At 38.9% G+C, this 14,479-nt stretch overlaps 1 protein-coding gene across 3 annotated transcripts in view; it reads right to left on the bottom strand.

Annotated features, from left to right (window-relative positions):
• Nucleotides 1-14,479, bottom strand: part of LOC127435092 (plexin-A4-like) — a 309,230-nt gene that overhangs the window by 141,226 nt on the left and 153,525 nt on the right. For all 3 annotated transcript variants that reach the window (XM_051688268.1, XM_051688269.1, XM_051688270.1), the window contains exon 4: nucleotides 4,818-4,949. In XM_051688268.1, the coding sequence (XP_051544228.1) occupies nucleotides 4,818-4,949 (132 nt within the window). The remainder of the gene's footprint in view (nucleotides 1-4,817; nucleotides 4,950-14,479) is intronic.

The following is a 14,479-nucleotide window of genomic DNA, read 5'->3' as shown; positions in this document are numbered from 1 at the left end:
CTGCTTTGCCGCAGGGAATTTGTATAGAGTTGTATGCAAGTTTGTGTTTCTGCTCATGATTGTTCCATAATACACTAAACATGTATTGTTTTTTTTGTGCACAAGCTTAATCAATTGCAAAGCAAAAGAAACATTGTTTCTTTTACGTGTTTCATTACATTTTTCCAAACAGCCACCTTAAGCTTTATCATAAAACTGTGACATAACCACAGTACCACCAAAAAGACTACAACACACACACTCCAGATAAGTGTGTGTGTGTGTGAGAGTGTTTGAGGTAAATGAAAGGGTGACAGAGTGTTATAAGAGGTACATGTTTTGTATGGTACGTGTGTGTGTGTGTGTGTGAGAGAGTAGAACTATTCCAAAAGCAAGTGAGCTGCCTTGCTGCCTACTGCCTATATACATTCACTGAACATTTTATTAGGAACACCTGTACACATACATATTCATGCAATTATCTAATCAGCCAATCATGTGACAGCAGTGCAATGCACAAAATCATGCAGATATGGGTCAGGAGCTTCAATAAACTTTCACATCATCCATCAGAATGGGGAAAAATGTGATCTCTGTGATTTTGATCGTGGCATGATTGTTGGTGCCAGACGAGCTGGTTTGAGCATTTCTGTAACTGCTGATCTCCTGGGATTTTCATGTACTGCAGTCTCTAGAGTTTGCTCAGAATGGTTCCAAAAACAAAAAACATCCAGTGAGTGACAGTTCTGTGGACGGAAACACCTTGTTGATGGCTAGACTGGTTCGAGCTGACAGAAAGGCTACGGTAACTCAGATAACCACTCTGTACAATTGTAGTAAGCAGTATAGCATTTCAGAATGCACAAAATGTCGAACCTTGAGGTGGATGGGCTGCAACAGCAGAAGACCCCGTCAGGCACTTTATTAGGACCATAGTGTTCCTAATAAAGTGCTCAGTGAGTGTAGGCAGCTGACTTCTAAGGCATCCTAACAATAATGGAACCTCATTAGTGACTGGTTTGGAAAACTCAACTCACAAATAGTGCTCCACAAGCCAAGAGCATGGGATACTCCACTTACAATTGATTCCAACAGAGTCTGATGTTAGCATGTAAGCTAACAACAAAACTCCCTAAATAAGCAAAGCACACAGTACACACAAAACATTGGGTTAAATAGTCAATTTTAGCAATACTTTTAGTATTAAGTGAATTATATGTTTCTATATAATGACATTTCTCCCGCTTTGTCCGCCATCATGGATTTATTTCACTGAACTCATTGCAGCACATCCTGGCATTGCCTTCATTGTGAAGGATACATGCAATTCTCCCTTAGAATTTGAATAAAAGAAGAATCATAGGAGGCAGGATAATTAAGATGCCTACCTTTTAGAACTGCTTTGCAACTTTGGGAAGTGTCCCTTTGATGCCTTAAAATGCTGCCTTTGTATAGGCAGCTCACTAGGTTTTGGAACGATGTGCAAGCATGGAGCAGATGCAGCGGCTCTGAGTGCAAAAACATTTTCTGCATTTTGTTATGAGCCATAAATATTAATGTGAACATCTCAAGCAGAGCAAGAGAGAAACTGTGAGGGTGTGTGAAACAGACAGAGAGAGACCAACATAGAAAGAAACAAAACAAAATGACATGTCTAATATTTCCCCTTTTATTAACAGCAAAGTATAAACAGTGAGATGAAAAGTGGAGTAAGATCAGAATCTGTACAAACTCCAGTGTGACAGAGTCAAACATTACACCACAGATAATTAAATTTTAAAACAGTTCTAGTTAAAGCTCAATGTGTGTGTACTGTAGGGAGGACAGAATTACAAGTGGGAAGACACAATACATGTTCACTAAATAGCTTCCAAATATATGCATGATTCCCCAGTAGATGTGATCCCCTGATGTTTGGGACAAAACAGAAACCAGACGACAACTCTCTAACTGGGCTAATAGGCTAATTGCGACAGGGTGAGATTATTCACTGGCAGAACACCACAGGTCCAGCTCTGGTATTTATCCCTGTCAAAGAACACACTATGGCTGTGTCTCGTTTGGAAGGCTACGTCCTCCGGAGGTCTTTCATGGGAATTCGGAGGATGCATGAGGTATATCCTTCGTGGGCACTCACAATCCACAATTATTTGCTTCAACAGAAATGTCTAAAAAAATTACGCCAATTTGCCCGTAAATATGATGTTCAAACACAAGGAATGTTAATTCCCAGGTTGAAGTACCTCAGTAGATGGTTGCAGAGTATATAATATGTATAATTATATTAATATATAATTAAAATAAAGTATTAGACTAAAAGTACACTTGTAAAATCTATTTTCTTTTCTCTTTACATCATTATAGCTCTCCTAAAATGTACCTCATGCATTCCCTTCCTGAGGGACTTTGTTCCCTTCTCACTCAAAGCGCTTGCACTTGTTAAAGAGTGGCGTGCTGTCATTGCAACCATGTTCTGTTCCATTTCCGTTTGTCCTACGAAGTCCGTCTTGTTTAAACGAGGCTTGTTTAAAGGAGGACACTCGGTATACTGCAGCCTTCCAAATGAGACACAGCCTATCTTTCTTTTCCCAGAAGACTAGGCCATTACTTGTGTGCAAGTAATTTTTTAATCAGCCTGGTCTCATGAAATTTATGTGAACATGACAACATTTTTGCAATTCAAAATTGATGTGCTGTATTCCGCCGCAGTTTTAAGGTGAATTTTTTTTTTTTTTTTAAAACATATCTCCCTTACCTAAAACCTTTGCTTCAACCTAACCTATAGTGTTTTAAAATATAAAGGAGTCATTTAAAAAAGACATCCTTACCCATTCAACGCCTAAACTTAACCATTAGTGTGCAGAGATGCAGAAGTGAAATGAAAAAGCACAGTTTTTGAAGCAACCACATCATTTCATGCTGCTTCAATAACTCTGTAATGTCACATGTCAGCTTGACATCATGGCTAGTCTTGAACCGCAGTCTCGGACACCCAATCAGGTGAGCTACCACACAAGCTATGTGTGTTGGAATAAGTGTATATATGTAAGTGAGCAATAAAAGTATTAAAATGTATTGTTTTTCGAAAGATGCGTTAGAGTAAAAGTGTGTTGATCTCATAAAACAGCAGGGTATGAGTAATAAAAAGAAAAATAAGTATTTATAAAGTTATAATCAGCCATTAAATTCATGATTTTAGTGAAAGTGAATAAAACACTAAGTTGTTGTAGCACCTCTAGTGTTCATTCCTCCTGAAAACTGCAAAGAATTGTACCTGGAGACATGTTTAACAAGTTTTGCAAATATGTATGTAGAGTCACGTTTTCAAAATTAGACCAGGTTGTTTTTAATTTAGCTTGAATAATGTTTATAGCATAGCTAAAGTTGTTGAGAGTGATCTCAAAATCCTAGATACTAGTTGCACTTCTGTATCCAGGTGAAAAATCATAAAAATGTATGCAACTTGATTCAGCTTGACTGGTTGAATGGTATAATGGAAGATTTAGGTGAGGTATTTAAAAGGCAGTTTGCCCAGTGTGGCGGGGTGAGCAAGAGACAGACACAGTGGGTGTGGCGTCAAGCCTCCGAGAGGCATTTATTAGAAATAATAATAAACATAAAATGTCCAATAATGGAGCAAATAGTGTGCAGGGGGAAATTGTCTACAAAACAAAAGGGGATCTGGCATCTCGTTCCACCACACCCAAGCTTGTCCTTTTAACTAAACTATCCACTGGTATCCTTTTACAGGCTAGTGCAGTTTATAAGCTGTGTCCAGACAATGTGATTGGGTAGCTCTACCTGGACTGTGCCCAAAATCCCAGGATGTAGCCCACTGACCAACACTGCTAGTGTAGTACAACAGATTTATAGCTATAGCTGTAAGTCTTGACATTGGCTGAACAACTGCTTTCTGGCCTGATTCTGGCATTAGAGTAGCTTTGTATTGAAGTAAAAGGATTTGTGGGTAAAATGGCACCTTGAATTTGCCACTGATATTCCAACTAAGTATCGGTTTACTTAAAATGCACTTGCCGTTTGTGTGTGTGTGAGTGAGAGAGTGAGAGAAGCCATAAATCCAGAGTGTTTGGGCTTATCATATTACTGAGCGGCGCAGAGGTTGGAGGTCATAGATCACATAATAAATGAGCGCATCAGGAAACCCTTTAGGTGTCATTTTGATTCATGTAGCAGACAAGATGGTTTACAACTACTGTACAACTATACAGGAAAAGTTTAAAATGTAATAGTTTACACCAGCGAAAGTAATTTTAAGGGTTAGAACAAAGAGAAATAGAAATTTACGGTAACAACTGCATGTTACCACTTTTTACAGTGTAATGATCAAAACGGTGTGGCTGGCACAGACTCTCTGTGACCGTAGATATCTTTTTGCCTAGTGCCTAAAGGATTATTTATTTTACAAGACATGTGAGTAAGCCTATTTGTACAGCACTAAGAGCATGCAATGGTTTTTCTGATGTCGAGATTTACAAGCTTCAGTAGTGCTAAAGATATCCAGACGGAGCCAAATCTACTCTATCCATTACACCGATTGGGGCCATTTTCAGCCAGCACATCCTAATGTGTAAATTGTGTGGGTATTTTGGACACAGAGTGTGTAAAAGTCTAATCCAACAATCCATCACCTGTCACCTTTTTTTAATGTAAAATGTACTGCTCTCTCTACCACACCTCTCAAGCTGTAATTACAGTAAGTGAAACCACGTTAATCAGAAACTGGTGTAATTTTATTTCCCTCTTATCTCCCTTCCCAGCCTCTATGTGCTCTGTAAATGAACACTGTGATGCAGATATGAGCAAAAAGAGTGACTAACCTGTGATTCCGACATCACATACAGGAAATGCTTATCGGCAGAAAAGGCCATGTCTCGCAGTATTGGTCCGTTGTCAACGACTTGAATGGTTTCATACTGTAAAGCACTGTGAGAAGGACCATCAACCCGAATCTAAAAGGAAAGAGAAAAAAAGAGACTGTGTTACTCCACCATTAGCATGAAAGAGACAGAATGAAGCAGAGGGGAAGTTAAAAAGAGTTGTTAAGTTGTTAGACAGCTGTAGGGGACATTCTGTGCCATAAATTGCTGGCTCAGCAGAAAACAGGAACATCCTTACACAGTTGGACTGTAGCGATGGAGGTCTCATGACTATATCTGAACATCTGCTGTTTATGATGCAAATGTGCACGCACACACTGCTCCAGTGAAGATGCATCTTGATATAACCTTACCCTACCTCTGGACTACCCCTTTCAACCACACACACATGTACAAAATATCTTCCCACTAAGAGGGCCTGTGAGAACTTAAGTGTACATACATGCCATTAAACATTACAATACACCTGATAACCCATTATGACATGAATCAGCAATATCCTTTTCCTTTTCACACTAAAGGAGGTATCAAATCCATTCCCATCAGAATAAACCATTTTATCTTTGGGTTTATGGCCTAGTGTCCCATCAGATCACAAGTTCTGTCAACCTAAGATCATCTTACACACCACAAGAGACATTTAAAACAATTTCCCTTCTTTTGATTGTGTGCCACCAGTGTAAAGAGCTCTCTCTCTTTGTCTATGTCTCTATAATGTTTAAAGTGTCCTCTTGCTCAGCACAACTTTCTCTGGGGCCCTTTGTGTGCTGAGGGTAAAAAACAAAAGGGAGAAAAAAGAAGAAACAAAAGAACAGAAAAGCAGAAGGGGAAGAAAGCGAAAACCCTCCACACGGGCCAAGGACTTATTCAGCAAGAGGGTTATCTAATCTCCCTGCATCGGGCTGGTTAATTTGGCTGGGATTGGGTTTCAGCCAGGCAGGGCTGCAGTGTTAGGGATGGTCGCGTGTGGACAGTGGAAGAATGAACTGCAGAGGGTCTTGTGAAGCCCCGGTCGAGCTCCAAGAGAGATAAAAAGAGTGGGCCAACAGATCCCAAGCCACTGGAGGGACTGGGTGAATTGGATGGGCATTTTCAAAACTGCAGCTAAACAAATTAGCCACAGGAGAAGACTACTAGCATGTCTGTTAGCGTTAACATGGAGAGGCTAAAGGGCTGAGGGAGGAAAGAAAGGAGAGAATCTGATCAGAGATACATATAAAAAGACATTATGGCTTTCTGCACTGCGTCATTATAAATAAACCCACTACAACACACATACAAGGTAAAATATGTCATGGGACAATAAAGGAATGTAGAAAGGTTAAATTCACACTATTAATTTAAGTAGCTGTGTATTAGTTCATGTTTACAGACAAATTATTACACTGTTATAAAATCATTGTTAGACTAAATGTTCATCATTTTAAACAAGTGTTTAGGTCTATGCTATAATCATCATTTTATTCAAAATGTAAAAGAAGATATGGCTTTTCAACCAGTAAACACATATGATCATGTATTATGTGCATAGAGTAATGTGCTCTCTGGCTTTGCTCTCTATGAAATGAGTTGTTGTTCATCAATACACTCTTCTCATAATTCTTGAACCTTGAACAAAACAATACAATTTACTGCATTTCATTTAAATATCAATAAAGTGGATTACATGCTTTAAATCCTGATTGGATTACACAGTTAATCTGTGAATCAAACGATGAATTGGATTTAATTCTGGGGCTAAGCCATGACTCTGACATTATCTTACAGTTGTCACTACTTCACCTACAATGTCACACTCACTATTTTGATGGAAGAAAAATTGTTGAAGTGACATACCTCCTCTTTAATGCTTTGCAATTATTGTATGTTAACATAATGTTCACACTGGTGTCAAAGTACTAATCTTGAATAACTCTTATCATTTGAGTAGATGTGTGCTCCATGTGTTATGTGCTCTGTGAAACCTCTAGAAACCACTGCACAGCCCCACAACCAACCAACCCCCCCCCCAAATGGGTTGTGAAAACAGCAAAGAGTCATCTGAGAAATGTCAGGCTACAAAATGAATGATAAAGAATTGATACAGCATGGTCAAGGCTAAATGAGCTAAAAAGAACATTGACAGTTCTTTATTCATCATTTTCACAAAGGTATTGTGCCTGCCACTAAAAGCTTTTTTTTATTATTATTATTATTTTATTCAGTATAAAAGAGATGAAGTTAATATCACAGAATTGCTCATTTGCAACACTTAATGTGTTTTCCTAGTTTAATGAATTAATTATCCCTAAAAAGTAACATGGCTTTCAGTAAAAATTTAATTGGTACAATACCACCCCACTGTAATAGGGTAGTATAATAGAGAACTGCAAACTGACTGGGGTTAAGCTCAGCTAAGCAAACAGCAAACAGAAGGGGAGGTGATGAGAGAAGCCATAACCACAGGAGCTCTGCAGTTTCATAATGCGGATACAACTCTGCCCAGCATCCATGGAAACTGCAATTTCCTCTGGCTCAAAACAACTTGCACTTAAGCCCTGTTTCAGGCCAGTGGTATCACTGTAAATTAGGGCTAATGGTGTTGATCAGTCATGTAAAAAAAAAAAAAAAAAAAAAAAAAAAAAAACTGTATTTATGCAAATACTAAGAATGCATAAAAGAGAATAATATCTACATCTTTTTACACAAATGGAAGTAAACCATTCTGTGCTAAACCTCATGTTGATATTATCTGGATAATGTTTTGTTTTTTTTCACACAAAGAGTGTAAACAATTCACTAGAAAAAAATCAACTTTCATATAATCCCCAATCAATTAAATCCTTCATATTGCGCTCCCATGGCGTTCAACTGGTAATGGCTGCCCTTTCAAACTCTGATTTTTATTCTCCATCTAGCTATGGCCATTGATTTCAGTATAATCGGCATAACCACGTAAATACCAATCTTGGGAGAATGCTTTACTTTTTCACTGGAAGGCACAAGGCAGCCCTCACTAAAGCCTAATGTTATCTAAAACATTTCACAAAGGAAAAGAAAAAAAAAAAAAAAAAAAAAAGAGTATGAGAACTCTTCACAAACCCTAAATTTAACCTTGGTGAAAGCGGTCTTGTGATCTTTCCGTATGCTGTTCATCTACAAGCTGCAGTCACTGGGTAGATGTTCCTTCTGTTAACTTCAATATCAGTGTGAGATAGCCCACACCGTTCACACAGAGCAGAAGTCACATGTGCGTTTACATGCACGTTCATAACTGATTAAGCTTAAGCCGAAAATGTGTGTGGCCATATAAACAACTCAAATAGCTTTCCTTAATTGGGGTAAGGTCATAAACCGCTTAAGAATAAACCGATCGACACAGCTAGAGATTTTTGTACATTACACTGATTTCACTTTGCATGTAAACACCTTTACTGGCGTTCATGACAATTTACATTTTGACATCAAAAACAAAGAATAACCAATGATTTCAAGTGTCTTGTAAACACGGTTTTCTCCCATTGTCAGAATTTTTGAATAAACTGATTTTTGGTAGTTATCGGCATATTGTTGCGCATGTAAATGGGCTTACTGTGTTACTACAAATAACAATAAGAAAGCATTGGCTGCAGAGGTGCAGATCTGACAGGACAAGTAAACTTCCTATCTAAAAACTCATGGGACACCTGACACGTGCAGTGTTTGGGTGAAGGCCACTGTGATTAAGGCAGTTTGAGATGCTCTCCCGGGAGTTCCTTTAGAAGCAAGAGCTACTCTGATGCGCAGATATTGATCTATGACATTTAAACCCTGGCAAAAACAGAGCAGCACATAAACAACTGTAAACAGATCGGCCTTGCTACCGTGAGCGAATGGGTGTAGAGACTTTGAGCGATTGTTTTATTTTTTAAACAAAATCCCCCGGGAGAGTTTCAGACAGAACCTGTGCATCAGCACTCTCTACGCACTGAGAGCTCTTGACGTGTTCCATTCAAGTTATATTCAAGGAAAATGGAAAGAAGGTTTGCTTTGTTTTCGACACCTCCATTGGCTGAGCTTTAGTGTGCTGTAGTAAACAGAGAGAGTGGGTGGACTGGGATGTCTCTTAATGTCAATCAATGTTGAAAGAAAACTGCAAATTCCCACTTTGCAACTGGAACATCGATATTTAGCTGAAAGCAACTAATTTTGTAAAGGAACCTTTTTAATGGGCTGACACAAAGCAGGGGAATTAAAGATGATCATGTCCTAAAAGCTGTTGTCTGCCGTCACGGTAAGCATTGAGTATTAGGCAACAAATAACAAAAATTTTTCAGTGTGGAATAAAGTCTATTGGTTAGTGTGTCTTGGCTGCAGATTAAATATTCAGGACAAAATTCACTTAACAGTTGTGCCACTTTAATGCACTGTATTTCAGATCAAAACCTTACATACCCAACCTGGTTACAATACCTACATGTTTGCAAAATTATTTTTACGTTGCTTGTTGTATGTATGGTGCAGTTAGTTTCCAGGGAGAAATGAACACTACAGGTGCTACAACAATAATGACTTTTCACTTTCACAAATCACGAGCAAAAAAGTAGATTACCAGTTCATAAACACTTGGCCATGTTCCTCACAGTGCTATCTTATGACATCAAAACATGTAAACAAACAACACAATCAGTAGACCCATCTCCTTCTTAGTGAATTCCCACTGCAGATTAATTCAGAGGTGACTCACTCAATCAAAACCAACATTTTAAGCAAGTACAAGGGCAAAGAGTAAATTAATTCTCCTGGTAAGAAAAGACAAGAGGTCATCAGATGGCTTCATAATCAGGTACCACTGCAACCAGGCAACTGATCCTACTAATATGGCATTTCTGTCACTAACGAGCGGATGAGAACCTGTTCTGCTCTAAACACATAGTGCCCAGCGAGCGGTCATGCTCACAAGAGATAAAGGCTTTGTTTTGGTTGCCAGGTTATGAGATTGAGGTTGCTGAAAAGCTGATCCACAAAACACGTGTGCGTGCATGCATTTACAAAGCCAGGCCACGGTGTCTCAGAGGGCTCACAGGCAGAACCCTGCGGAGAAGAGACCTAATCAGATTTCCTGATCCGTTCGTCCCTCTGGTTTTTTCTTAGCAATCAGCCGATCGGTACTGCGGCAGGATTTTAATTACCAGGGCTCTAACAGTGCAGCACAAACCTGCTCTGACACACTGATTGTGGCAGTGTCATCACCAGCCAAATTAACTATTCAAAAACTAGACAGGAAACACAGGCTTCCAAACATCTAAGCATAAAATGGCTTTTACATACACCAGCTCAAGACCAACATGATCTGAACTTCTAAATTGGCTTAAAAACTTTTAGATTCATTTTCTCATTTAACGCTCCATGTATCATTGTAGGACATGACTACACAATTTAAGCCACTGTTTCCCTGCTCTTAACGCAGTTAACCTTTGTGTAATTGCATTGAACTCTCTGCTGGTTTGCGTGAACTTGATCTTGGCATATATTTTCCTTCTTAAGCTGCATCGTAAATGTAAAAAGCCCCCTGGTCTGCTTGAGGAAGGTGTGTTTTATATGCAGGGCTCACACTGGCTGCAGGGAGAATGGAAGTGATATTAGCAGGCCACTCTACACTACAGTCCCGCAGAGAGGAGAACTGGGATCACACTGCTTTAACTGTTAAAAACCCCTCGCACAGGGAAAGAGAGAACGAGAGGGAGAGATTTCCCATGGGAGTCTAGCAGGGGAATGTTGCTAACATGTCCATCATATTTCACCTCTATCCAGTCTATCCACAGGACTACTGCCATGCATATACAAGCGAGGGTCTTAAATCTATCTATCACAATGAACAGGGAAGTTGTCACAGTGGCTATATGACAGTAACTAAAATATTGTGAGTCACAAGTGTTTCTAAAAGTGGTTTTGTACAGTATGTTGGTTTGAAACAACTAGTTCAAAACGGTCCTAAATTTGGATTTTTTAAATCCTATCACATGATACAATTATTCCAATATCATCATACTTTTGTAATAGCTATTGTATTTCACATTTATTTTTTTCTAATCGGTTTTAGACAGCAGGTTCCCATTGTGACAACACGCATTGCTATACAAGTTAAAGTGTGTTAAATTATATCGTCTTATTATTATCTTTTTAAATGATTATATTTTCTAGGGCAATAATATCTAAACAGTAATATATCTCATATTCTAAATGTGACAACTAGACCCGTTCTCCCCTATTTCTATTAAATCAAGTTGTCCTAAGGTTGTTTTGGTTGTGTGTGTCAAGGCAGGTAAAGGGGATGAGTGTCCACAGGGTGCCCCCTCTCTCCTCCTGTGTGACAGACAGGACTCCCCTCTCGCTCTCTCTCCAGGGCCTGTGTGTCTGACCTTTCATCTGTCTATCTTTCTCCCCTTCTTTTCTATTTTCATCACCCATGTATCCTGCACTCATCTGATTTTCTCCAGCTCAAATATTTTCACACTCTATCTCTTCCATTGCCATCTTTTTCCTTGCCTCATGTCACTCATGATTTCACTGTTCTGAGACCATCTCTCCATTCATTTCCATCAGCCCTTTGCCTCAATTTCCCCTGCCACCATATAGCTCTACTTATCTCTCTCTCTCCACATTCATTCTTCTATCCTTATTTCTTTCTCTCTCTCCCTCTCTCATCCTTCCCCACTGGGTGTTCCTGGTTTCGAAGGTTAGATTTGACCTCTGGGCAACATGCAGTTTATTCTCCATTTTCAATATCCCACTCTTTTCAATGCTGTAAGATAGAGAAGCTTCATTTTCTCAGTGCATGCAGTCTGAGAGGAGGCCTCATGGCCTGTGGCTGGTCTACTGTTGGGTATGTTTTTCTTCGCTCTTTTTTTTAAGAGGAAGTCATCTCACTGTGACTCTTCAGTCACAAGCAGTGAGAGCTCAGGTGCTTGACCAGTAGATGCTCTCAGACTTCTATGAGGAGAATTAGAGTCCTCCACATCCATCAGAAAGGAAAACACATGCAAAAACACACACACACACATTTACCTCTAAAGCTATATTAATGAAGAAATACCATAGACTTATATTGTTTTGTATAAAGGTAACTAAAATTATTATAGACTAATCCTCACCCACATCCTAACTCTATCCTTAAAAGAATAATAATAAAAAAATAATCCAATTAAAGTTGATCCCAAACGTCCAAAAAGGAGGTTTCTGGTAACTTTTGGGGACCATTTTGTGTGCTTTTGTAATTTTTCCTCAAAATGTAATTACCTGTTCCACCTCTAAAATGACTTTCCTATTCAGCTGGTGTCACCAAGACCACTTATGTTGCAACCAACAGGTACCAGTGGTGTTTCAGGAGGGGGAGTAGCTGCATTTAGATCTGGCTCCCTTCTGGTATGGAACACCTGATTTTCACAATTCAATTCCTATAGGATAAAATCAAGTTTCGCCCAACATGTTTTTTTGTTTTTTTTGTTGTTGTTTTTTTCATGTTCATGTTGACTTTAAAGGCTCTCCAACAACACAGCATCTGTTTAAGTGAAAAAAAACTGCCAGTCTCCAACAGCTCACATCTCTGAATAGACCCCACTATTATCACTTTCACCATTTATTATTTTCAGCCAGCAATACGGCCATTCATTATTTAATACTGTTCTTTCTCTCTCTCTCTCCATTTCCCCATTATAGTCACTGCAGGGTGGAGAGACAGATGGAGCGTTGCTGAGATTCTCAAATGAAGTAATTTATCAAGTAATTTTAAGGGAGACAAACCTATTTTCCATCCCACCCCTTTTTCAGTTACAAAAACAATTATTTCTTCACTTTTTTATCTTAGTAGCACATACACACACATTTTGAAATGTAGAGCTCCTTCAATGGTAAGGATAAAGGACACATGCCTCTGCCATTGAAGAAGGATTGGTGCATGTTTGTATACAATAATGTAACCATGTATTTAGGATTTGGGGGGCTATTTAAGCCACTGACAAGTTGAAAAGCTGAGTCGGTTTTTCATAACATTATCAACATGTAACAACTTTCAGTACATCTGAATCCGAAAATGCCGTTTGATGTGGGTGAATACCATTTAATGCTGTCTTTTGGAACTTGGAAGTACGATACTGCAGATATTCATAAATTTTGTATGAGAAATTGCTTGTTATGGTCCTCACTTTGGATAAAAGTGTCTTATAAATGACTAAATATAAATGTTACTAATCAGAAAATAGAGCTGTATCCACCAGCCCTATTTGTAGGAGTGACTGTATGCATGGTGACTAATACTTGCTGCATTTGGTAAATTACCCCACATTAAGTGTGTTTATGTTGCACAAATGGCCGTTTTGTTCCATACACAGTATGATGAGCTCTGTGTGAACATGCACATTAAAATTTGAAAGAGAGAAACAGAAGGAGGCAGAAAGAGTAAGGTGTGTCTTAGAGCACCTGTGATAATTTTTTGTACCGGCTGTCAGACATATGCTGTAAGGGAATATTGCTGGCTTTAAAATGAAAGTAAGAGGAGAGGAGAGGAGAGGAGAGGAAAGCTCTCAAAAAGTGAGACTGGCCTGCCAATGTAACTCCATCCCTTAGCCAGCAAAAAATTTTAAATTATTTGTGTGAGAGCACATTACGCAGCAACGGGAGACTGGCATATGCAAAAGCTCACAATATTCTATCTGAAATACACACAAACTATAGTGTGACCAACAAAGATATCCTGTAACAATAATTCCCTTTCTCTATTGTCTGTAGTGTCTGGCAAGCTGAGGCTGTGGTAGACTGGATGCTGATAGAGTTACATAGAGACATTTCTTTCTCAGGGATCTGTGGTCTTTGGTGGTAAAAGAGGCCATTGTTTGAGCTGCTAGGGGTTTCGGCCTGTTCAGATTGCTACTGTAGTGCCAGGTAAACAGAACCAACTGAAACCTCTCTGTGCAGCTGGAGAACAGTCTCATTTAGATGGAAAGCAATTTACTAAAAATATATGTATCCTTAAAGGCAACAATAAATAAAATTTGTCTCTATGTTCTCAATAAATGTCTCTGGTCTTATATTGGATGAATGTTCAGTGCATATTAGTCTTTTTTATTTGTAATTTTTTTCAAAGAAATTACACACTTTACCTTAAGCTGCATTGGATGGAAAACGTCTGCCTATAAGTTAGAGTAAAAAAGAGATTTGGAAAAAGAAAACAAAGTCAGAGGTGTGTGACAACACAATTTATCCTTTCACAGAGCAGAAACAGGGGTGAAAGAGAGGATGAAAGAGGGATGAGTGAGAACAGTCCTTAAAGGTGTGAATAATTCATGAAGAGCCAAGGCCAGATGAGGAACAGTCATCAGACCAGAACCCGATCACCGATCCAGTTACCACTGAGCCATCCCTAAAGCCCTGGAGTCTCTCTCCCTCTCCATCCTACTCAAACACACACATTCACATAAAAAGAGTGAGGTGGACAGATTTTGGGTCTGTATGTGACTGACACATACAAAAAAAATAATTTATTTTAATTGGTGCAAACTGATTGGTCAGCATCATCCGATTAGAACTGCTGTGAGACTGAGATAAAATGCTCACTTATTTGTACACATGGTCTACGTTTCTTGTTT

Source organism: Myxocyprinus asiaticus, chromosome 45 (assembly GCF_019703515.2).
Source record: "Myxocyprinus asiaticus isolate MX2 ecotype Aquarium Trade chromosome 45, UBuf_Myxa_2, whole genome shotgun sequence".
In the NCBI taxonomy this organism is placed as follows: domain Eukaryota; kingdom Metazoa; phylum Chordata; class Actinopteri; order Cypriniformes; family Catostomidae; genus Myxocyprinus; species Myxocyprinus asiaticus.
The sequence above is the reverse complement of the archived record's forward strand: the minus strand, read 5'-3'. Positions and strand labels throughout refer to the sequence as shown.